At 45.9% G+C, this 25,431-nt stretch overlaps 1 protein-coding gene and 1 long non-coding RNA gene across 2 annotated transcripts in view; one reads left to right on the top strand and one right to left on the bottom strand.

The window, feature by feature from the left end:
* Positions 1 to 12,528, top strand: part of STK10 (serine/threonine kinase 10) — a 120,182-nt gene extending 107,654 nt beyond the window's left edge. Inside the window, exons 15-19 of the mRNA XM_060144184.1 lie at positions 1,185 to 1,309; positions 3,039 to 3,227; positions 3,834 to 3,959; positions 6,681 to 6,794; positions 10,033 to 12,528. Coding sequence (XP_060000167.1) covers positions 1,185 to 1,309; positions 3,039 to 3,227; positions 3,834 to 3,959; positions 6,681 to 6,794; positions 10,033 to 10,173 — 695 coding nt within the window. The 3' untranslated portion in view covers positions 10,174 to 12,528. The remainder of the gene's footprint in view (positions 1 to 1,184; positions 1,310 to 3,038; positions 3,228 to 3,833; positions 3,960 to 6,680; positions 6,795 to 10,032) is intronic.
* The window catches only part of LOC132517284 (uncharacterized), a 70,841-nt gene that overhangs the window by 7,805 nt on the left and 37,605 nt on the right, over positions 1 to 25,431 (bottom strand). Inside the window, exons 4-8 of the long non-coding RNA XR_009539669.1 lie at positions 9,865 to 10,047; positions 7,731 to 7,990; positions 6,656 to 6,859; positions 5,691 to 5,784; positions 5,476 to 5,546 (exon numbers count right to left, since the gene is read on the bottom strand). This is a non-coding gene — a long non-coding RNA (uncharacterized LOC132517284). The remainder of the gene's footprint in view (positions 1 to 5,475; positions 5,547 to 5,690; positions 5,785 to 6,655; positions 6,860 to 7,730; positions 7,991 to 9,864; positions 10,048 to 25,431) is intronic.

Below are 25,431 nucleotides of genomic sequence, written 5' to 3'. Positions count from 1 at the left end.
CTGGGGTAGAGAGCTCTGGAGGGTGCAGGGCTTGGGGTCTGTATATAGCCCCCAGGCTATCTAATTTATGGCTAGCAGATGTTGGGTACACTTTTATGGGGTATGCAAAGCAAGCAGGCTCCAAATGGCTGGAAGTCTGTTGTTTGAACTGCATTTAAAACAACTGGATGGGTGAAAATTAGAGTTTGGTGCCTGTGGGCTTGGGAGCTAATGGTCCCTGTCCGTTGTAAAGATGTAAACATAGGACTAACATACGAGTGCTGTCTCTGGCTCATTATTATAACAGGGGCCACAGCCAGGACTCTGATGGCCAGGGCAGTTAAAACCGTATAAACCACTCAGTACTTGATGTGGGCCAAGAAAAATGGGGTCCTTGGTATTCTGACATTCTGAATAGAGCCACGGATGCTTCAGAAAAGCCCTTGTTTCCTTTTCTTATCATGTGATGGCCTGTAAGAACCATCCTACCTGTGGGACCGGGGTTCTGATTTTGGCTTAGAAGCCAGATCACTGTTTTGATGTTCTGTGGATAGATGCTGGCTTTCATGGAACAGGAGTGCAGTGAAATAAACAACTTCGCAGTAGGCTGAGCATGACCAGCTGTATCTTGCAGGGCGTGAGGTTCTCCATCTGACACCAGCTTCCTGCCCTGTCCTGAGACTTCAAGTGATAAAATGCCAGATAACTGTTTCAATAATGCATATATGGGACATGAAGGGTCTCACCTATTTTTCAAAGGAGGAAATAGTGACAAGAGGCTGTCTTCTTCATGGGGTTTCCACGTGAGCCCTTCCTATTTGCCCATTAGGAAAGCAGAGGTGCAATTTAGATTGAACATAAAAGTATTTTCCAAGGACATTTTCCCTCCGTAGTGTGGTTGTGCCCATTTGGCAGAGATGGAAGGTGAGGCCCAGAGAGGATTTTGTGTTCACCTCAAGTCCCAGTGATGCAGCTGGGTTTTAGCCTCTGGTTTTTCTGGCTCCTGACTCCAAACACTTCCTGCTCTACCATGCTGCTGGGTGCTGTCATCCCTGGAAGTTTCTAGGAGTTGGCTCAGCCCACATAGTCTAAGGACGTGGCACAGTTATCAGCCAGTGTGAGGAGACCTGGCTCGGGGCAGTGGAGGGGAGGGCCTGGTGGGGCTCTGGCCATCTGCACCTCACCGGGTGACATATCCTCCACAGACCGGGAGGCGGCGCTGTGGGAGATGGAGGAGCATCACCTGCAGGAGAGGCACCAGCTGGTGAAGCAGCAGCTCAAAGACCAGTACTTCCTCCAGCGGCACGAGCTGGTGCGCAAGCATGAGAAGGTGAGGCTCCTAGTCAGCTTGGGTTCGGGGGCTGCCACCGGGAGACCTGGGAGAGCCGCGAGGCTGCCCCTCAGTGGGGCATCACTTGCTCCTGAGAGCAGCCAAGTCGGCCACAGTGAGGCTTGAGAGCTTCTTGGGCGATGTCCCGCCTCAGATCCAGGGGCTAGGAATTGGGGAAACTGGCAGGGAAGCAGATGGCCCAAGCAGCTCCCTCGCTGACCCTGACACCTGATGTACGTGTCTCTCACTTTTTCCCTTTTTTTGTCCTGCCTTTCTTTCCATTTTCATTTTATATCTCTTTCCCATGCATTCCCTTAGAATACTTTTTTAATTGAAGTATAGTTGCTTTACAATGTTGTGCTAATTTCTGCAGTACAGCAAAGTGACTGTTATGTGCATACATTCTTTTTAAAATATTCTTTTCCATTATGGTTTATTCCAGGAGATTGGACACAGTTCCCTGTGCTGTACAGTAGGACCTTGATGTTTATCCATTCTAAACGTAATAGTTTGTATCTACTAATCCCAAACCCCCAGTTCATCCCTCTCCCTCCCCACCTGGCCTTGGCAACCACAAGTCTATCCTCTATGTCTGTGAGCCTGTTTCTGTTTTGTAGATAGGTTCTTTTAGATTCCACATATAAGTGATATCATTTGGGATTTGTCTTTCTGACTTACTTTACTTCGTATGACCATCTGTAGTTGCATCCATGTTGCTGCAAATGGCATTATTTTCTTTTTTATGGCTGAGTAGTATTCCATTGTGTATATGTACCACATCATCTTTATCCATTCATCCATTTAGAGACATTTAGGTTGTGTCCATGTCTTGGCTATTGTGAATAGTGCTGCTATGATCATAGGGGTGCATGTATCTGTTTGAATTATAGTTTTGTCCAGGTATATGCCCAGGAGTGGGATTGCTGGATCATATGGTAACTCCATTTTTAGTTTTCTGAGGAACCTCCCATACTGTTTTCCGTAGTGGCTGCACCAACTTACATTCCCACCAACAGTGTAGGAGGGCTCCCTTTTCTCCAAACCCTCACCAGCATTTGTTATGCGTAGACTTTCTAATGGTGGCCATTCTGACCAATGTGAGGTGGTACCTCATTGTAGTTTTGATTTGCATTTCTCTAATAATTAGTGATGTTGAGCATCTTTTCACGTGCCTACTGGTCATCTGTATGTCTTCTCTGGATAAATGTCTTTTTTTTTTTTTTTGCGGTACGCGGGCCTCCCACTGTTGTGGCCTCTCCCGTTGCGGAGCACAGGCTCCGGACGCGCAGGCTCAGCGGCCATGGCTCACGAGCCCAGCCGCTCTGCGGCATGTGGGATCCTCCCAGACCGGGGCACGAACCCGTGTCCCCTGCATCGGCAGGCGGACTCTCAACCACTGTGCCACCAGGGAAGCCCCTTCTGCCCATTTTTCGATTGGGTTGCTTGGGTTTTTTTTTTTGTTAAGTCGTATGAGCTGTTTGTATATTTTGGAGATTAAGAAGGCATTCAGAAGGTAAGAAGGTAAGGTTATTAACGGTAATCTTTAAAGTGAGAACAGAAGATGATATTTAAGGGTAGTATAGTAAAATGACACGAGCCTTGCTCTGCCGAGCATTCTGGACCACGCAGGTCCTGGGCTCCTGAGTTGCGTGTGGCAGCCTTGGCATCTGACCACGCCTGCGTGCGTGGAACGCAGCTGACCTTGGCCTCTGCTGGGTGTCCCCCTCAGGAGTGCGAGCAGATGCAGCGCTACAACCAGCGCATGATGGAGCAGCTGAAGGTGCGGCAGCAGCAGGAAAAGGCGCGGCTGCCCAAGATTCAGAGGAGCGAGGGCAAGACACGCATGGCCATGTACAAGAAGAGCCTCCACATCAACGGGGCGGGCAGTGCCGCTGAGCAGCGCGAGAAGATCAAGCAGGTGGGGGGCCGGGGGTGTCCTGGAGTGGGGCCAGATCCAGGTTTGGTTTGGCCTGAATCTTACATGGTTGGGGGGGGGTATAGAATATAAGACGCAGCACGGGGTCTTGGAAGGAGGAATGGAATGGAAGCCAGAAGTAACAGCCCGGAAGCCTAAAAGCCTCACGTTGACTCCTCCTCTGGTGGACAGGGGAGGAGGCTTGGCGTTGCATCTCATGCGTGTTCCCTGTCACACTCAGGGTGTCTATCCTGCAGCTGCTTCTGCTGGTAAACTCCTTCCTCTCCTCTACTGAGACCCCGCTCACAAGTCACCCATGTGGCTCCGGGACAGAGTCGGTGGCCGTGGGCTCCTGTGATTCCTGCTTACTACATACGCTGTCCTAGCATGTCTCAGTGTCCTCGCCAATCTGGGGGCTCCTTGAGGGCAGGGGTTGGGTCTCAGCTCAGCGGGGAGAACTTCAGACAGGGGGCACAGCCTGAGTGGTACAGGGCAGTGTGGCTCTGTACAAACCAGCCCCTCAGATGGGGTCTCCCCGGGACAGGGCTGAGCTGGGCCCCCAGCCAGGCCCGTGGCCCGCTGAGGCGCCTCACCTGTTCTCTGTTGCAGTTCTCCCAGCAGGAGGAGAAGAGGCAGAAGTCAGAGCGGCTGCAGCAGCAGCAAAAACATGAGAGCCAGACGCGGGACATGGCGGCACAGTGCGAGAGCAACATGGGCGAGCTGCAGCAGCTGCAGGTACTGCCCTTCTGCCCCGCCCCTGCTCGCCTCACCGCCCCCCCCACCCCAGGCAGTCAGCTCCCTGGGGGCCCAAAGACTCTACAAACGGGGGAAGGAGTCTGAAGCTCAGGGTGGAATGGTTTCCATCCTGCCGCTCTGTGTGATGTTGGCCAAATCACATCACCCTCCCAGGCCATAGTTTCCACATTCATAAAATAGGCAGGGGGTAAGGATGATAATTCCTATTTTGCAGAACTGGAGTGAGGCTTTGTAAATGAGATGACAGAGCTGAGCTGAACGTGCCATGCCCGGGGCCTGGCAGTGGGCATGCTGATGGATTTCTCGGTCACCACTGTGTCTTGGGAAAAGGTGTCCCAATTACCCTAATACCAAAACCAGACGTTACAAGGAGGAAAACTACAGACCTGTATCTCTCATGAACACAGATGCACAAATCCCCAACGAAACGTTGGCAAATAGAATTTAAAAATGTATAAAAAGTAGTATACACCAGGACCAGGCGGGATTTATCCCAGGGCTGGTGCAATAGATGAAAATGAGTTAATATAATCCATGACATCAGCAGGCTAAAGAAACATCACGTGATCATATCATCAACAGATACAGAAAAAGTATTTGACAGAAGCTGACCTCTGCTCATGATAAACCTTCTCAGTAAACTAGGAATAGAGGGGAACTTCCTCAACTTGATAAAGGGTATCTGTAAAAACCTACAGCGACTTACCATCATCCTTAATGGTGAGAAGCTCAGAGCTTTCCCACTGAAGTCAGGAAAAGGTATCCTGATACTGACAGGCCCCTTTGTGACCTCCTTCCCTGGGGAGATCCTTGACCTCTTGTTTGCCTCACAAAAGGTTTGCCTCACCCTAAGGGTCCCTGCCCGGGAGCTGGTACTTGGAGCCCCCTTGTGGTGGAGCGAGGCATTGCCATACCTGACAGATGGGCTGACAGGAACCTCTGTGACCTCAGGAAATTCTTTAGGCTATTGGATCCATCTGGCAATTTCTGGAAAGGCAGGGAGGTGTGGGGGAAACATTGCAGGTATTGAAGCCTGTCAGGTAGGGGCTCTGCTGCTTGTTTCTGTGTGAATTTTAGCCAGGCCACTCACCTTCTGTGTCTATGTTCCCAACCCTGCCTCATGGGTTTACCGTGAGGATGAACTGAGAAAACCCATAGAGTGCTGGGACCCCGGCTCTGGGCAGGCCAGAGGTACTCAGGGCTGCCATAAGTATTATTCCCAACCAAGGCAATTTTTAAATTCCCAGAACCCTTGAGCTTGAAACCCCAAATAAAAATTCCCCAAGGGGTTGTACTCTTCCAGTCCAGCAGGGTTGAGGTATCTGGATAAAGGCACTTTCCCAGTAGGGTTGAGGTATCTGGATGAAGGCACTTTCCCCCTGCTTCTAAACTCCTTATAAACCACGAGATTGATTCCCTGTGAGGAATCAACAGGGAACTGTCACTTTTGCCTTTGAGAGATTCCAGGCTAAGTTTTGTGAGGCAGGTAACTTACCTCAGCGAGAGAACAGTGAGGCTGGCAGGCCTCAGCCAGGTCCATGGCCCTTACCCCGTCACAAGTCTCTCCTGAAGAAAACGGTATGTGATGCAGATCATTATATAACTTATATAAATACAAATTATTTATACACACAGATTATCTTAGCTCACACTGCCATAACAAAATACCACAGACTGGATGGCTTAAACAACAGAAGTTTATTTTCTTACAGTTTTGGAGCCTGGAAATCCACGATCAGCTTTGCCAGCATGGCTGGGTTCTGGTGAAGTCTCTCTCTCGGGCTTGTGGATGGATGCCTTCTTGCTGTGTCCTCACATGGCAGAGAGAGAGAGGAGAGAAAAGGAGAGGGGGAGAGAGGGAGATGGGGAGAGGGAGAAAAGGAGGGAAGGAGACAGGGAGGGAGCAGTGTAGCATGTGAGCTCTCTGGTCTCTTCTAATAAGGGCACTAATCCCGCCATGAGGGCCCTACCCTCTTGACCTCATCTAAACCTATTTATCTCCTAAAGGCCCCATATCTCCAAATACCATCACATTGGGCATTAGGGCTTCAACATATGAATTTTGGGGAGACACAATTCAGTACATAGCACAGATGTTTAATACAATGCTATTTATAGTAGTGAAGATTAAGAGCAACCTAAGTGGCCAAAAATAGGGAAATGTTTAAATAAATTAGATAAACCATACTGTGGGATATTTTGTAGGAATTAAAATGATGATTGTAAAAGATGTTAGTTCTTTGTATACATGTAGAAATGTTTACATTATAATGTTAAGAGGAGAGGGAGGCAGGTTTCAGAAGTGTGTATACAGGGTGAGCTAAAGAATGCACAGGACAGAGCCTGACAGGAAATATATCTAAGATTCTGTGGTGGTTGCCTCTGTGTGGTGGGATTAGGGCAGAGATTATTGTTATTAGTTTTATACGTTCATGTTGAAAAATTCAAAAAAATGCAGAAAGCCCGAAGTAGAAAGTTGCAAAATTGCTGCAGATTCCACTACTCCGTGAGAATTATTAATGTTAATATTCTGGAATAGTCTTCCAGGCACCTTTTGGTGCATGTGTCTTTACAGGTAGAACGTTTTGTATACATGGAGTTTATAATCAAGGAGAAGTAATAAATGAATGATGCTGGTACCTTCATGGTATATCTCAGCCCTCTGTGCTTCTTACCTGTACTTCCTGGAATATGTTGCAGAATGAAAAGTGTCACCTCCTGGTAGAGCATGAAACCCAGAAGCTGAAGGCCCTGGACGAAAGCCATAACCAGAACCTAAAGGAATGGCGGGACAAGCTTCGGCCACGCAAAAAGGTAACCCTGGCTGGGCTGGTGGGCTCAGTGGTGGGCTCTGCTTCGTGTTGTGCCATCGGTTCTGCCTGGGGTATGGATATAGATACAGATATGGATAAGGTACAGATTTATGGGTTTATTTGAAGGAACTGTTTCACCCACTTGTTGGGACTGTTAAGCCTGAAATCTGCAGGGCAGACTGCAGGCTGGAGAGCCAGGGAAGAGTTGATGTTGCAGCGCTGAGCCCCAGGGCAGTATGGAGGCCCAATCCCTCTTTCTTTAGCGGGACCTCAGTCTTTTCTCTTAAGGCCTGCAACTGATTGGGTGAGGCCCAACCACATTTTGGAGGGTAAGCTGCTTTATTCAGTCTACTGAGTTAAATGTTAATCACATATAAAAAAATTCCTTCACAGTGACATCTAGACTAGTGTTTGACCAAACAACTGGTTACCATGGCTTTGCCAGGTTGACAAATAAATTGACCATCACAGGGCCTCAGTGTGGTCATTTGTAAAGTGAAGATAATGAATATTGTATAGTGTGATGCAGAAAGCCACCAGCCCACAGTATAGGCCAAGGACGTACTCATGTCCTCCCACCCTCCTAAACTCTCTGAGGAGAGAGCTGCCCTAATTACCCTTGATCATGTGTCCTGAGCCCTGAGGTTTGTTCTGCCGTCGTACTTGAGCTCTACTTGCTGTAACTGTGATCTGCCCAGGAGGCGGTTGTCCACCTCAGCCATATAACGGCCTTGGGAGTCCTTGAATAGAGGCTTCCCTCCCTGTGCTAATGGAGCTTTCTAGCTGGAAGCTGGCCAGGGTCCCAGACCTTCCTGTTAATAGGCCCACGCTTATCTGTAACCACGCATGGTCCGCTAGGACTTTTGATACTTGACACTCGAATCAATGATACTCCTGCTGACACAGGCGGATCTGGCATCAGGAAATAGATGCTCACCTGGTTCTCTTACCTAGGGCTTCTATGCCCTTGGCACATCCTGAGAGTCTGAAAATGAATCATCATCTTGCCTCTAGCAACTGCCCAGATTGCTTCTTGGGGGTGCCTGGGCTTAGGGGAGGTGCCGCAGGGTGTATCTGGAGAGCCGTTGGATTTTGCTGGTGCGCGCTGCCTCTTTCCAGAATTCTTTGTAGAATCATCCCATCCTTAGTCACCTGGGTTGCTGCTGGAACGCTGGGCCGGAGGTGGTGATCTGCATCCTGGAATACATGTTCTTTTACACTCTTGCATTTCAGTCGGCAGCTTTGAGCTGCTGCCCATGTATGGGGGGGCAGGCGAGATGACTGTACATTGTGGAATATTTTTAGAAAAATTCAGATTTCTTTCAGTAAGTATAGAATATCTTGTAAGGTCAATAAGGTGTTGCTTGGGTCATAGCTGACACAGAGTGTGGCCTCAGACAAGTCTTCCCTCCTGAACCTTGCTTTTTGGGGCCATAAGATGAAGATAACATTTCTTCCCTTAAAACAGGTGTTAGTACACTATTGCCCGTGGGCCAAATCTGACCCACCACCTGTATTTGTAAATAAAGTTTTAATGGAACACAGCCATGCTCGTTCATTTACATATCGTCTCTGGCTGATTTTACACCAAACAGCAGTTGAGTAGTTGCAACAGAGACCTTAAGGTTTGCAAAGGCAAAAAAATTTACCATCTGGCCCTTTACAGAAAAAAGACCGCTGACTCCTGCCGTAGGTTATATAGAGGAATATATAGGTTATATAGAGGTAAAATAGAGTAGTGCTTAAGAGCATAGGCTTTAAGGAAGACAGACGTGGGAGAAAGTCCTAGCTCCCCCATTACTCGCTGTGAGACTCTGGGCAAGTTACTAAACCTCTCTGTGCTCAAAAAAGTGGTAGCTAGGCGCTTCCCTGGTGGCGCAGTGGTTGAGAGTCCGCCTGTCGATGCAGGGGACACGGGTTCGTGCCCCGGTCCGGGAAGATCCCACATGCCGCGGAGCGGCTGGGCCCGTGAGCCATGGCCACTGAGCCTGCGCGTCCGGAGCCTGTGCTCCGCAAGGGGAGAGGCCACAACAGTGAGAGGCCCGCGTACAAAAAAATAATAATAATAGTTTTAAAGAGAGAGACATAATAGAATGCTGGTCAAATCCTGTGAAAGTGATCACTTCTATAGTGAAAGTAATAAAGAAGCCACATTTACTGAGTAACTCATGTGTGCCTGGCTTTGCAGATGGCGGCACAGTGTTTCAGAGCTTGAACTCTGAAGTTAGACCCATCTTGGCTCTGCTCCCAGCCAGCTGAATGACCTTGGGCAAGTGACCTAAGCTCTCTGAGCCTCAGTTTCTCCATCGTTAATGGGGATAGTGGTATCTATCTCATAGGGTGAAGACTAAATAAGATGTAATGCACTTAGCATAGTGTCTGACATGTAGGAAGTACTAAGTAATTATAGCCCATTAGTTTTTAATTTAATCTTTGCAGTAGCCCGGCCAGGCAGGTAGTGATATTGCCATTTTACACGAGAGGAAACAGGCTTGGAGAGGAAAGGTAGCATGCAGAGGCCCACCCAGCTGGTAATGGAGCTGAATCCTATTTGACTGTAAAGCCCCTGCTCTTTCCTCTGCACTCTGCTTCCTTTCTTAATCGAATAATTATTTATTTTTGGAGAACCCTCAAGAAATTTTTCTGGTAGGACACAATTTGGCTAGATAAACTTGCGTGTGCCCAAGGGAAGCTCCTGCAGTGCTTGTCGTCTAGATGCTCCCCTTGCAGTTATCTGATGTGCTTTTACAACGTAGAGAACCCCTGTCCTACCACAGATGTTCAGAATTAGAATCTCAGGGGGGTGGCATGACTGCATGTATATTTTGAAAAGAAGTCCCCTGATTTTGCAGGACGGTGCCCCGGTTAGGAACACCATGTAACTCGGACAACCCTGCTGTCAAACCTCTTGCTTCATTTTCTACCTCAGGTTTTTCTCCATTCTTTGGGCTGTTTTCCTGCCAGATGATTTGCACACCCCATCTAGACTGGCATTTCCCCAAAGCAGAGCCCTTGGTCCATAGGAAACTCCTGCGTGGCTGTGGCACGAGGAAGGAGGAGGTGGTACCTACCTTCTGGGTGATGGGCGCTGGGACAGGAGCGAGGGAAGACCAAGTTACCCGAGCACTGAGGCCTGGGAGGGGAGGTTCCAGAGAAGGCCACTTTGGTGGGGGTCCTGTGGTTGGGGAAGACTTGTGTCCTAAGGGATCCAAACGAGCTCCATCTGCCCTCTGTCCTAGGCTCTGGAAGAAGAGCTGAACCAGAAGAAACGAGAGCAGGAGATGTTCTTCAAAATGAACGAGGAGGCAGAGTGCCTGAGCCCCACCACCCCAAACAAGGCCACCAAGTTCTTCCCCTACAGCTCTGCGGATGCTTCGTAACAGCGGCCCAGGGCTGTGGCTGGCAGGCCGGTGGGCCTCGGGGCCCTCCCATTCTCTGTGAACAAGTAACTCAGGAGCCCCTTCCCTCTTGCTTCCATGCCGGCTCGAATCCAGCCCCTTGCCTTGTGCCACCCCAGCTGTGCCTGACAGACCCACCCGGCGTTTCTGACTTCTCGCTGGTCATGGAGGGCGAGGTTCTATGATGTGCTGCCTGATACTAACGTGCATTCCATTTGAGCCCCAGGTTCCTTTGAGCTGTCAGCGACTTGCGCTGTTGGGGGGGCCAGGGACCAGGAGGAATAGGTGTTCTGTGGCCTCGAGGCCCCTCCTGTTTGCCAAAACACCAGCTTTGCTGTCTGTGGGCACAAAGTGCTACTGCTGAAGTCACCGTGGGCGTGTCCTGTTGTAATTGCCGGTGGCTTTTCAGCCATTCCCTGCAGTGTCAGACCAAGAACCATGCCTTCTAACAGCCATTCTGGTTCCCAGTGGAGCCTAGTCTGCAGCCAGCTGCTCAGGGGGTGCCCTCCTTCCTCCAGTGCCCCCAATCTGCTTTCTTCTTGAGACAGCATCTACAGTGGTGGGATGGGGAGAGGCTGAACGCTTCACCCTGATCTCAAGTGTTTCGTGCCATCTTGTACTCTCCCTTCCTGCACATACATGCACGCACGCACGTGCGCGCACACACACACCCTCGGCCCCCCGGGCCTCTTGTGCCAGGTGGATTGGAACATGTTCGCTGCCTGGGCCTGCGCCACTGAACACGTGAGGGGAGCCGTTGGTGTGGGCGTGCTGGGGGTTGGCACCAGAGGCACAGGCTGAACCACCAGCCTGCACGGGATCCTATGTTCAGGGATAAATTCCTCGCCGCACAAGACTTTCCCACCCCAGTCATTCTGTCTCACACTTGCCCCCCCTGTCTGCAGGTGATACGGGAAGGCTGCTTCCCTCTGCTCTGTGTCCCTCCTAGTTCAGAGTCCGGCCTCACACTTCAGGCAGAGGCTGGCAGTCAATGGAACTTCTGTTCAGGGAGAAAAAGCATCAGGGAGAAATGCAGTGCTTCCCGCCCCCAGGAACCTGGCAAAAGCAAAGCTTCTGTATCTCAGATGGAATGCTGGGCCTTTGGATGACTCAGCTGGCCTCCCACAGATTCTGACCCCCACAGGCTGCAGAGCGTAGATAACCCAATAAAAGCAAATGCTCAACCCAGCGTTCGGTTTATTTACAAAGAAAACCTTTTTTCACCTTTATGTCTAACTTGAAAAAAATATAAATAAATGGCTTCCTTAGGAAAATGCCTGCTTTAAAAAAACAAAGCGGAAAACTGAAGGTGATTCTGAGGAATCAAATGGGTGTACTGAGTCTGGGTACTATTTTGGTGGTGATGGGGTGGTTGACACACCCTGGGAGGACTTCCTCTTTCTTCACTCCTATAGGTAAGGGTTCAGTGCTTTGTCTTTCTGAAGCAATTCCCTGGAGTTTTCTGGGGACTGGTTGTAAATGGATCTTGGGAAAGTAGGGTAACCATTCAATAGGAAAAGGGACTTGGGGTTCCAAAGACTTACATATGCAGTAAAGAAGCACTGGGGGCCGCGGGAAGGCACTGGTCCTCTTCGGTTAGTGAGCACTCAGCTTGCCTGCTTCACTATTTGACCCAGAAGGGACAATTTTCAGGTCTCACACAAATGAGACAAGTGAAACAATTATGCCCTTTGATTCTCTTTGGTGCACAGGTGCTGGGAAAACGTGAACTAACAGTGTAACTACAGAACACAGACCCAGTTCCACCAGGCGAGGCCAGCATTGGCGAATGGTCAGGTGATGGCCAGTGGCAGGGCTGACTTGTGCTTTAGTTACAATACTGCCTTTTGTAGCCTGGGGTGTGAGAATGAGTATTAGGTGAAATGCCGGTTTCATGGTGTAGGTGAAAGTCTTTGATCATTTCCTTCTTTGGTTTGTCGTTCACATTGGAATCTCATTCAAGGAGCTGCTGCTTCCTGCTCAGTGCTGCCTTAGCCTTAACACCTCCCCTGTCCTTCCCGGATGGGGTCTGGTTGGGTCTCCCAGTCTCACATTTGAGCCAGCGTGCAATGCCCAGCATTGAGAAGGCCCATGCAGTATTCTTTGTGTTCTGTGCTAATGTTTTCTCTGGAAGGGACAGACGGAACTGTTTCACATTTACAGTCAATTTTTAGCAGAGTAAATAGAACTAACTTATATTTTCCTCTTTATGAAGAATAGAAGTTATTTTTATGTAGTTTCCAAACTTTATATAAAAAACTTTTGTAAAATGTTCTCTTCAGAGTTAACTGCGAGAATGTAAATATGCTTCTAATAAAATAACAAGGTTGGAAACTCTTTGCATTTGGTTTTGTTCTCTTGGATTCGGGTGGGAAGAGCAGGGCAGACTTAAACAAGAAAGGGTTTCCTATCTTCTGAGTACACTGGTGCCTCCCAGGTTGTACAGCAGGTCAGACATTGGGGTTTCTGTTCTGAAAGAAGTTACGCTTGGCTGTGTGTGTGTTTTCTCTACAGACATTTATATCATTCTCATTTAACAGTGAACTGACCCCAGGAGTTTTTACATGTTAACTTATTGAATCCTTTCAACAACCCACGAGGAAGACATTGTCATTCTCGTTTTATAGACAAGGAAACATGCTGGGTAAGGGGAGAGTCAGGCGAAAGCTCAGAGCACTGGTAAGTGCTGATAAAGTGCCTATGGCTTCAAAGTTTGAACTTCACTGTCTCCTCCACAGCTCCTCTCCTGCCAAGTGCACCCATTACATTTAGCAAGAGTCACACACACTTAACCACCAGCATCTCTGCCATGTTCAAAAGTGTCAGCCATGGGCTTCCCTAGTGGCACAGTGGTTAAGAATCCGCCTGCCAGTGCAGGGGACACGGGTTCGAGCCCTGGTCCTGGAAGATCCCACATGCCGCGGAGCAACTAAGCCTGTGTGCCACAACTTCTGAGCCTGCACTCTAGACCACGAGCCACAACTACTGAGCCTGCGCTCTAGAGCCCACGAGCCACAACTGCTGAGCCCACGTGCCACAACAACTGAAGCCCGCATGCCTAGGGCCTGTGCTCCGCAACAAGAGTAGCCACCGCAATGAGAATCCCGCGCACCGCAACGAAGAGCAGCCCCCGCTCACCGCAACTGGAGAAAGCCTGCGCACAGCAAAGACCCAATGCAGCCCCCCAAAAAGTGTCAGCCATGCCTCTAAAACCTCATTCAGGGGTTCTTAACCTGGAGTCCATGGACACCCCCTCAAACACACACAAGGGATCCATGGGTAGAATTCAGGGTATCTTTGTACCTGGATGGGAAATATTTGGTCTTTAGTTTCACTAACCTCTAACTGAAACACAGCATTTCCTTTCCTTATGGGTATAGGCAACAAACTCTAATATTATTAGCAGTACTTGTGACTATGTCAGCAGTAGAAATCACAGAGACTGCATCTCACGTTACAGCTGTTGCAGACATCTTCAATTATCATTTTCGTTCATCATTTAATTATAGTAGTTATTGGACCTACTACTAGATCTTGTTATTTAATGAGATACAAATATAATACATATGACATATATCACACAGTATATATATTTTCTAATATTTTGACACCTCTATTTCATTATGACTGGTTTCACTTGTAATCTATGTGCTTTATACTGTGCATTTGAAAATACTATTCTGAGAAGGGGTTTATATTGTTTGTGGAATGCCTTAAGAACCCCTCCTCTGTCTGTAGCCCTGAGTTGTCACTGGCCTAGAAACTTTCCTGTCACTGTCCAAGAAACCTTCTCACCAGCAGGTGGCAGTCCACTGTCACAGTGTCCCAAAGGTCTGTGAACTCGATGTGTCTGAGGGGATGCAGGCGGATAAGCAGCTGGCATGCCTCCCATTAAGGAGTAGAAATTGACTGAGGTTCCCAGGGAAAAAGGTTCATTCGACTGGTGGAAAAGACAGTGCATTAGGGGATGCGTGGCACTTTTCCCAAGTTCCCATGAGATTTCCCATGAGATCCTTCCACATTAATTGACACCTCTTAAACACCAAGTGTTAGAGACGCTGAAATGAATAAGACATTGACACTGGCTTCAAAATGCTTGTCCTCCTGGGGAAACAGACCTGGTGAAGCAGAGTGTTAGTTCAGGCTGATGTAGCCTGGGAGAATCAGGGAAGGCTTCCCAGTGGAGGTGATGCCGAGTCTAGGAGGACAAACTCGTATGTGCCAAAACACATGCATTCAGAGACTGGGCTATAGTTGAGAGTGAATGGTTTATGGGCCATGAGGCTGAGAAAAGGACAGGGCCAGACCGGCATTCCAGGCTCAGGCTGACCTTTACTGCCCCGCGAGCAGTACGAAGGCTGGGAAAGAGTTTACTCAGAGGAAGGACAGTTGAAATCATGAGTGTAGCAATCCAAGAGATGGGCCGAGGAGAACAGAGACAAAATCAAATGGGAATACTTGCTCACAAAGGTTGGAGACTTTAGGAAGGAAAGGGCAGACTGCAGGCTTCATGAGGGCAGGGAGTAAGACCTTAGCTGACCCCTAAACACCCAGAATCCAGCACGCTGCAACACCAAGATACGCAGTCTGGGCTTCTCATGCCATAAAGGGAGCAGTAGGGATCTGGGGGCTATAGAATGGATGTATATTAACGCACTGTGCTACCATGGGTGTTCACTAGGTCTGATTAACAAGTATGTCTTTAGTTAAAAATGAAACAGAGAACTTTCAATTCCAGTGATGGCAGACTAGGTCATCCTGATCACTCCTGACACTGAGGACGATTAGAAAATCTGGACAAAAATACTGAACATGAGACAGGATGGGACCTGGGACCCTTTGCTGCAGTGCTTGCACCTGGGCAAATGTCTCTTCGAGCAACAGAACACAAAGAAACTACAAGGGACTAAAAACAACTGCATGCATGCACAGATGGGGCAAGTTATGCGCAATGGGATACAAAGAGGCCAGAAGAACCCAACTCTCATTTCTGAAGAGCTGGGAGCAAAAGCAGGGTACTATGCATGCCCCCTCCACACAGCACCACCAAAGGGCTGGGCACACCACCTAAGCCACCCCTCCAGGCTGGTCCTTGGACACACCCCTACCCTCACCCCATATAAGGAACCAGCTCATGCCCACGCCCCCTTCCCTGGGAAGGGAAAAGCCTTGCCTGAATTTCCTGTCTAGCCTCTTATCAATATCTATTGATTAAGGAGGCCAAGAACCCTGGTTGGTAACAGATTTATGGCACCCAATGTGGGGCAGCTGTCCCCTTCCCGGGAGGGGACCTGGGCACCCCTGGGACCACCGAATGCAGCTTCCCCATGGGTGACAAGTGGCCACCTGAACGTCTTGTTTCAGCATCACCATGTTTGGTAAGTCTGCCTTCCTGGCCCCCGGGGGCCTCAGTACCCTCATTCAGGCAATGCTTTCCCCCTCTCCCTTGTCCCTTTCCCTCTCCTGATAGCTCTCTACCTCTCCTCTCTCTGTCCTCTCCTACTTCTGGCCTATCCTTCCGCGTGGACGTCAGGCAGCTACAGCATCACTCCTCTCAGCTTGTGAGACCATGCTCCCTCTGGCCGGCAATGGCTCACCTTGACAGGTGACAAGCAGAGGCGGGAGAGGCTCGTCTCACACCGTGCAAATCCTGGTCCAGCGGGCACTCTCTGCAGGGAGATTTATGAGAGTGATAGAGGCTCAAACCTCATACTGTGTAGTGGCTGGAAGTCCTATTGTCCTGATATTCTCACCTTTATTTTCCTGCTGTCTCTCTCTTTTTCAGTCTTTTCTGTCCCTCCTCCCTTTATCTCTCCCTTGATCCTTATACCTGCACTCCGGTCCCCTTTATCCTGAAAACTTCTTGTTCGTGTCTTTAAGTTTTTGTCATTGGTATCTTTGTTTTATGTAGTTTTGTCTGTCCAATAGCTCCTGCAAGTCTCCGCCGACATTGTGGGCACAGTGGAGCACTTAAGCCTTGAAATACAAACACAGCCCACATCACCCAAGACTCCAGCCTTGGGCTACTTACTGGGATTTTAAAGAAAAACAGGCAGTGGGGGTGGGGCGGGGAGAGGAGCTTGCATCTTTCTCCTCTGCCTTTGCAATGTAACTATTCTATCTGAACTCAAGGAGTTTGCATTTCTCTCCTCTGCTTCTGCAATGTAACTATTCTGCCTGGGCTCTCAGGAACTACCTGATCTATCTGTAGCCCCCCAAATTGAGAAGAGAAAAAAAAAAGAGGTCTTTTAAATTCAAGTGGGGTGGGAATGTAAATTGGTACAACCATTATGGAGAACAGTATGGAGGTTCCTTAAAAAACTAAATATAGAACTACCATATGATCCAGCAAGCCCACTCATGGGCATATATCCAGAGAAAACTGTAATTCAAAAAGATACATGCACCCCAATGCACCACTATTTACAACAGCCAAGACATGGAAGCAACCTAAATGTCCATCGACAGAGGAATGGATGAAGAAGATGTGGTACATATATACACGACAGAATATTACTCAGCCATAAAAAAGAATGAAATAATGCCATTTGCAGCAACATGGATGGACCTAGAGATTATCATACTGAGTGAAGTAAGTCAGAGAAAGACAAATATCACATGATACCACTTATATGTGGAATCCACAAAAAAAAATGATACAAATGAACTTACTTACAAAACAGAAACAGACTCACAGATCTAGAAATCAAATTTATGGTTACCAAAGGGGAAACCTGAAGGGAAGTGATAAATTAGGAGATTGGGAGTAACATATACACAATACTATATATAAAATAGATAAACAACAGGATCTACTGTATAGCACAGGGAACTCTACTCAATATTCTGTAATAACCTATATGGGAAAAGAATCTGAAAAAGAATGGATATATTTATATTGGGTTGGCCAAAATGTTGGGTTTTTCCGTAATATATGTATACTTTTCCCAATATATGTATAACTGATTCACTTTGTTGTACACCTGAAACTAACACAGCATTGTGAATCAACTATACTCCAATACAAATTTTTAAAAAATTAAAAAAATAGGGGGACGAGGGGAAGATGGCGGAAGAGTAAGACACGGAGATCACCTTCCTCCCCACAGATACATCAGAAATACATCTACACATGAACAACTCCTACAGAACATCTACTGAATGCTGGCAGAAGACCTCAGACCTCCCAAAAGGCAAGAAACTCCCCACGTACCTGGGTAGGGCAAAAGAAAAAAGAATAATCAGAGACAAAAGAATAGGGACGGGACCTGCACCAGTGGGAGGGAGCTGTGAAGGAGGAAAGGTTTCCACACACTAGGAAGCCACTTTGCGGGCACAGACTTTGGGTGGCGGAGGGGGGCAGCTTCGGCGCCGCGGAGGAGAGCACAGCAACAGGGATGTGGAGGGCAAAGCGGAGACATTCCCGCACAGAGGGTCAGGGCCGACCGGCACTCACCAGCCCGAGAGGCTTGTCTGCTCACCCGCTGGGGCGGGCGGGGCTGGGAGCTGAGGCTCGGTCGAGCGCGGGGAGAGGACTGGGGTTGGCGGCATGAACACAGCCTGAAGGGGTTAGTGCACCACGGATAGCCGGGAGGGAGCACGGGAAAAGGTCTGGAGTTGCCGAAAAGGCAAGAGACTTTTTCTTCCCTCTTTGTTTCCTGGTGCTCCAGGAGAGGGGATTAAGAGCGCTGCTTAAAGGAGCTCCAGAGATGGGCGTGAGCCGCGGCTAAAAGCACGGACCCCAGAGACGGGCGGGAGACGCTAAGGCTGCTGCTGCCGCCACCAAGAAGCCTGTATGCGAGCACAGGTCACTATCCACACCTCCCGGGAGCCTGTGCAGCCCGCCACTGCCAGGTTCCTGAGATCCAGGGACAACTCCCCCGGGAGAGCGCACGGCGCGCCTCAGGCTGGTGCAACGTCACGCCGGCCTCTGCCGACGCAGGTCCGCCCCGCACTCTGTGCCCCTCTGTCCCCCTGGCCCGAGTGAGCCAGAGCCCCCGAATCGGCGTCTCCTTTAACCCCGTCCTGTCTGAGCGAAAAACAGACTCCCTCCAGCGACCTACACGCAGAGGCAGGGCCAAATCCAAAGCTGAACCCTGGGAGCTGTGAGAACAAAGAAGAGAAAGGGAAATCTCTCCCAGCAGCCTCAGGAGCAGCGGATTAAAGCTCCACAATCAACTTGATGTACCCTGCATCTGTGGAATACATGAATAGACAAAGAATCATCCCAAATTGAGGAGGTGGACTTTGGGAGCAAGATTTATGATTTTTTCCCCTTTTCCTCTTTTTGTGAGTGTGTATGTGTATGCTTCTGTGTGAGATTTTGTCTGTATAGCTTTGCTTCCACCATTTGTCCTAGGGTTCTATCCATCCGTTTATTTTTTGTATTTTTCTTAATAATTAATTTTAATAACTTTATTTTATTTTACCCTTCCTTCCTTCCTTCCTTCCCTCCCTCCCTCCCTCCTTTAGACAACGAATCATCCCAAATTGAGGAGGTGGACTTTGAGAGCAAGATTTATGATTTTTTCCCCTTTTTCTCTTTTTGTGTGTATGTGTACGCTTCTGTGTGAGATTTTGTCTGTATAGCTTTGCTTCCACCATTTGTCCTAAGGTTCTATCGGTCCGTTTGTTTTTTTTTAATTTTTGTTTCTTATTATTTTTTAATTTAATAACTTTATTTTATTTTACTTTATCTTCTTTCTTTTTTCCGTCCTTCCTTCCTCCCACTGTCCCTCCCTCCCTCCTTTCTTTCTTTCCTTGTTTCCTCTTTTCTTCTTTCTTTCTTCCTTCCTTCCTTCCCTCCTTTCTTTCTTTCTTTCTTCTTTCTTTCTTCCTTCCTTCCTTTCTTTCTTCCTGCCTTCCTTCCTACTTCTACTAATTCTTTCTCTCTACTACTTCTCCTTTTTACTCTGAGCCGTGTGGATGAAAGGCTCTTGGTGCTGCAGCCAGGAGTCAGTGCTGTGCCTCTGAGGTGGGAGAGCCGACTTCAGGACACTGGTCCACAAGAGACCCCCCAGCTCCACATAATATCAAATGGCGAAAAACTCCCAGAGATCTCCATCTCAACACAAGCACCCAGCTTCACTCAACGACCAGCAAGGTACAGTGCTAGACACCCTATGCCAAACAACTAGCAAAAAAGGAACACAACCCCACCCATTAGCAGAGAGGCTGCCTAAAATCATAATAAGTCCACAGACACCTCAAAACACACCACCAGACGTGGACCTGCCTACCAGAGAGACAAGATCCAGCCTCATACACCAGAACACAGGCGCTAGTCCCCCTCCACCAGGAAGCCTACACAACCCACTGAATCAACCTTAGCCACTGGGGACAGACACCAAAAACAACGGGAACTACGAACCTGCAGCCTGCAAAAAGGAGATCCCAAACACAGTAAGATAAGCAAAATGAGAAGACAGAAAAACACACAGCAGATGAAGGAGCAAGATAAAAACCCACCAGACCTAACAAATGAAGAGGAAATAGGCAGTCTACCTGAAAACAAATTCAGAATAATGATAGTAAAGATGATCCAAAATCTTGAAAATAGAATAGACAAAATGCAAGAAACATTTAACAAGGACCTAGAAGAACTAAAGATGAAACAAACAATGATGAACACCACAATAAATGAAATGAAAAATACTCTAGATGGGATCAATAGCAGAATAACTGAGGCAGAAAAACGGATAAGTGACCTGGAAGATAAAATAGTGGAAATAACGACTGCAGAGCAGAATAAAGAAAAAAGAATGAAAAAAACTCAGGACAGTCTCAGAGACCTCTGGGACAACATTAAATGCACCAACATTCGAATTATAGGGTTTCCAGAAGAAGAAGAGAAAAAGAAAGGGACTGAGAAAATATTTGAAGAGATTATAGTTGAAAACTTCCCTAATATGGGAAAGGAAATAGTTAATCAAGTCCAGGAAGCACAGAAAGTCCCATACAGGATAAATCCAAGGAGAAATACGCCAAGACACATGTTAATCAAACTGTCAAAAATTAAATACAAAGAAACCATATTAAAAGAAGCAAGGGAAAAATAACACACAAGGGAATCTCCATAAGGTTAACAGCTGATCTTTCAGCAGAAACTCTGCAAGCCAGAAGGGAGTGGCAGGACATATTAAAAGTGAGGAAGGAGAAGAACCTGCAACCAAGATTACTCTACCCAGCAAGGATCTCATTCAGATTTGATGGAGAAATTAAAACCTTTACAGACAAGCAAAAGCTGAGAATGTTCAGCACCACCAAACCAGCTTTACAACAAATGCTAAAGGAACTTCTCTAGGCAAGAAACACAAGAGAAGGAAAAGACCTACAATAACAAACCCAAAACAATTTAGAAAATGGGAATAGGAACATATATATCTATAATAACCTTAAATGTAAATGGACTAAATGCTCCCACCAAAAAACACAGATTGGCTGAATGGATACAAAAACAAGACCCATATATATGCTGTCTACAAGAGACCCACTTCAGACCTAGGGACACATACAGACTGAAAGTAAGGGGATGGAAAAAGATATTCCATGCAAATGGAAACCAAAAGAAAGCTGGAGTAGCAATTCTCATCAGACAAGATAGACTTTAAAATAAAGACTATTACAAGAGACAAAGAAGGACACTACATAATGATCAACGGATCGATCCAAGAAGAAGATATAACAATTGTAAATATTTATGCACCCAACAAAGGAGCACCTCAATACATAAGGCAAATACTAACAGCCATAAAAGGGGAAATCGACAGTAACACATTCATAGTAGGGGAATTTAATACCCCACTTTCACCCATGGACAGATCATCCAAAATGAAAATAAATAAGGAAACACAAGCTTTAAATGATACATTAAACAAGATGGACTTAATTGATATTTATAGGACACTCCATCCAAAAACAACAGAATACACATTTTTCTCAAGTGGTCATGGAACATTCTCCAGGATAGATCATATCTTGGGTCACAAATCAAGCCTTGATAAATTTAAGAAAATGGAAATTGTATCAAGTATCTTTTCCGACCACAACGCTATGAGACTAGGTATCAATTACAGGAAAAGATCTGTAAAAAATACAAACACATGGAGGCTAAACAATACACTACTTAATAACGAAGGGATCACTGAAGAAATCAAAGAGGAAATCAAAAAATACCTAGAAACAAATGACAATGGAGACACGACGACCCAAAACCTATGGGATGCATCAAAAGCAGTTCTAACGGGGAAGTTTATAGCAATACAAGCCCACCTTAAGAAACAGGAAACATCTCGAATAAACAACTAACCTTGCACCACAAGCAATTAGAGAATGAAGAACAAAGAAACCCCAAAGTTAGCAGAAGGAAAGAAATCATAAAAATCATATCAGAAATAAATGAAAAAGAAATGAAGGAAACGATAGCAAAGATCAATAAAACTAATAGCTGGTTCTTTGAGAAGATAAACAAAATTGATAAACCATTAGCCAGACTCATCAAGAAAAAAAGGGAGAAGACTCAAATCAACAGAATTAGAAATGAAAAAGGAGAAGTAACAACTGACACTGCAGAAATAAAAAAGATCATGAGAGATTACTACAAGCAACTCTATATGACAATAAAATGGACAACCTGGAAGAAATGGACAAATTCTTAGAAATGCACAACCCACCAAGACTGAATCAGGAAGAAACAGAAAATATGAACAGACCAATCACAAGCACTGAAATTGAAACTGTGATTAAAAATCTTCCAACAAACAAAAGCCCAGGACCAGATGGCTTCACAGGCGAATTCTATCAAACATTTAGAGAAGAGCTAACACCTATCCTTCTCAAACTCTTCCAAAATATAGCAGAGGGAGCAACACTCCCCAAACTCATTCTACGAGGCCACCATCACCCTGATACCAAAACCAGACAAGGATGTCACAAAGAAAGAAAACTACAGGCCAATATCACTGATGAACATAGATGCAAAAATCCTCAACAAAATACTAGCAAACAGAATCCAACAGCACATTAAACGGATCATACACCATGATCAAGTGGGGTTTATCCCAGGAAGGCAAGGATTCTTCAATACACCCAAATCAATCAACGTGATACACCATATTAACAAATTGAAGGGGACAAACCATATGATTATCTCAATAGATGCAGAGAAAGCTTTCAACACAATTCAACACCCATTTATGATAAAAACCCTGCAGAAAGTAGGCATAGAGGGAACTTTCCTCAACATAATAAAGGCCATATATGACAAACCCACAGCCAACATCGTCCTCAATGGTGAAAAACTGAAGGCATTTCCACTAAGATCAGGAACAAGACAAGGTTGCCCACTCTCACCACTCTTATTCAACATAGTTTTGGAAGCTTTAGCCACAGCAATCAGAGAAGAGAAGGAAATAAAAGGAATCCAAATCGGAAAAGAAGAAGTAAAGCTGTCACTGTTTGCAGATGACATGATACTATACATAGAGAATCCCAAAGATGCTACCAGAAAACTACTAGAGCTAATCAATGAATTTGGTAAAGCTGCAGGATACAAAATTAATGCACAGAAATCTCTGGGATTCCTATACACTAATGATGAAAAATCTGAACGTGAAATCAGGAAACACTCCCATGTACCAGTGCAACAAAAAGAATAAAATATCTAGGAATAAACCTACCTAAGGAGACAAAAGACCTGTATGCAGAAAATTATAAGACACTGATGAAAGAAATTAAAGATGATACAAATAGATGGAGAGATATACCATGTTCTTGGATTGGAAGAATCAACATTGTGAAAATGACTCTACTACCCAAAGCAATCTACAGATTCAATGCAATCCCTATCAAACTACCACTGGCATTTTTCACAGAACAAAACATTTCACAATTTGTATGGAAACACAAAAGACCCCGAATAGCCAAAGCAATCTTGAGAACAAAAAATGGAGCTGGAGGAATCAGGCTCCCTGACTTCAGACTATACTACAAAGCTACAGTAATCAAGACAGTGTGGTACTGGCACAAAAACAGAAAGACAGATCAATGGAACAGGATAGAAAGCCCAGAGATAAACCCATGCACATATGGACACCTTATCTTTGATAAAGGAGGCAGGAATGTACCGTGGAGAAAGGACAGCCTCTTCAATAAGTGGTGCTGGGAAAACTTGACAGGTACATGTAAAAGCATGAGATTAGATCACTCCCTAACACCACACACAAAAATAAGCTCAAAATGGATTAAAGACCTAAATGTAAGGTCAGAAACTATAAAAGTCTTAGAGGAAAGCATAGGCAGAACGCTCTATGACATAAATCACAGCAAGATCCTTTTTGACCCACCTCCTAGAGAAATGGAAATAAAAACAAAAATAAACAAATGGGACCTAATGAAACTTCAAAGCTCTTGCACAGCAAAGGAAACCATAAACAAGACCAAAAGACAACCCTCAGAATGGGAGAAAATATTTGCAAATGAAGCAACTGACAAAGGATTAATTTCCAAAATTTACAAGCAGCTCATGCAGCTCAATAACAAAAAAACAACCCAATCCAAAAATGGGCAAAAGACCTAAATAGACATTTCTTCAAAGAAGATATACAGACTGCCAGCAAACACATGAAAGAATGCTCAACATCATTAATCATTAGAGAAATGCAAATCAAAACTACAATGAGATATCATCTCACACCAGTCAGAATGGCCATCACCAAAAAAATCTAGAAACAATAAATGCTGGAGAGGGTGTGGAGAAAAGGGAACACTCCTGCACTGCTGGTGGGAATGTGAATTGGTACAGACACTATGGAGAACAGTATGGAGGTTCTTTAAAAAACTACAAATAGAACTACCATATGACCCAGCAATCCCACTACTGGGCATATACCCTGAGAAAACCATAATTCAGAAAGAGTCATGTACCAAAATGTTCATTGCAGCTCTATTTACAATAGCCCGGAGATGGAAACAACCTAAGTGCCCATCATCGGATGAATGGATAAGGAAGATGTGGCCCATATATACAATGGAATATTACTCAGCCATAAAGAGAAATGAAATTGAGCTATTTGCAATGAGGTGGATAGACCTAGAGTCTGTCATACAGAGTGAAGTAAGTCAGAAAGAGAAAGACAAATGCCGTATGTAACACATGTATATGGAATTTAAGAAAAAAAATGTCATGAAGAACCTAGGGGTAAGACAGGAATAAAGACACAGACCTACCGGAGAACGGACCTGAGGATATGGGGAGGGGGAAGGGTGAGCTGTGACAAAGTGAGAGAGAGGCATGGACATATATACACTACCAAACGTAAGGTAGATAGCTAGTGGGAAGCAGCCGCATAGGCGCAGGGATATCAGCTCAGTGCTTTGTGAACCGCCTGGGGGGGTGGGATAGGGAGGGTGGGAGGGAGGAAGATGCAAGAGGGAAGAGATATGGGAGCATATGTATATGTATAACTGATTCACTTTGTTATAAAGCAGAAACTAACACACCATTGTAAAGCAATTATACCCCAATAAAGATGTTAAAAAAAATTTAAAAAATACATTCAAATGGGAAAACTATGAGATCTCTGGTTCTGTCTTTATGTAAAAATTAACTTGTCTAGCTTAAGTCTGTGGGTTTAATTAATACAGACCTATCTTTAGAGTCATTAACATTAAGTATAATATCAATACTTTTATTGTAGCTAAGGTTACTGGAAGTCAATAAATGCATATTGTTTCTGTTATAAAATCTGTCAACAAGTAGAATAACCTGATATAGTTAAACTTTTAAGTAAATATAACTGGGATAAGAGCTTTTTGGTAAACTCTATAGGAATAATTATGTTTTGGAAATGTCCATCTAAATAGTCCCTCCAAATTTTGGTAACTTGAAACTAAACTAAGTTGAATGATAGGAATCCACTGAGTTTCCAGGCCATTTCAAATAAGATGAAATATTGGAACATTAATTGCTAAACAGGTCTAAATTTACCTAGTGCTGTCTTCTTGTGAGAGGGAAACTAAAAATGTTTGGGTTTATTAGACACGTCTTGCACCACATTAAGGAAAGAAATTGTGCTTTGGGAAGATACAAGTTTCTAGAGGTTATGGGATATTCCAATCAAGGAATGCTACTGTAAAAGACAGTTCATGGTTGTTTAAGGAGAGTAGGATGTGTGTTTTCAGAAAAGAAGGTATGAGGAACGAAAATATATTGTTAAAAGGAAAAAGGTGATTTTGTCCTAG

The sequence above is a fragment of the Lagenorhynchus albirostris genome, chromosome 3 (assembly GCF_949774975.1).
Source record: "Lagenorhynchus albirostris chromosome 3, mLagAlb1.1, whole genome shotgun sequence".
Taxonomy (NCBI): Eukaryota; Metazoa; Chordata; class Mammalia; order Artiodactyla; family Delphinidae; genus Lagenorhynchus; species Lagenorhynchus albirostris.
The sequence above is the reverse complement of the archived record's forward strand: the minus strand, read 5'-3'. Positions and strand labels throughout refer to the sequence as shown.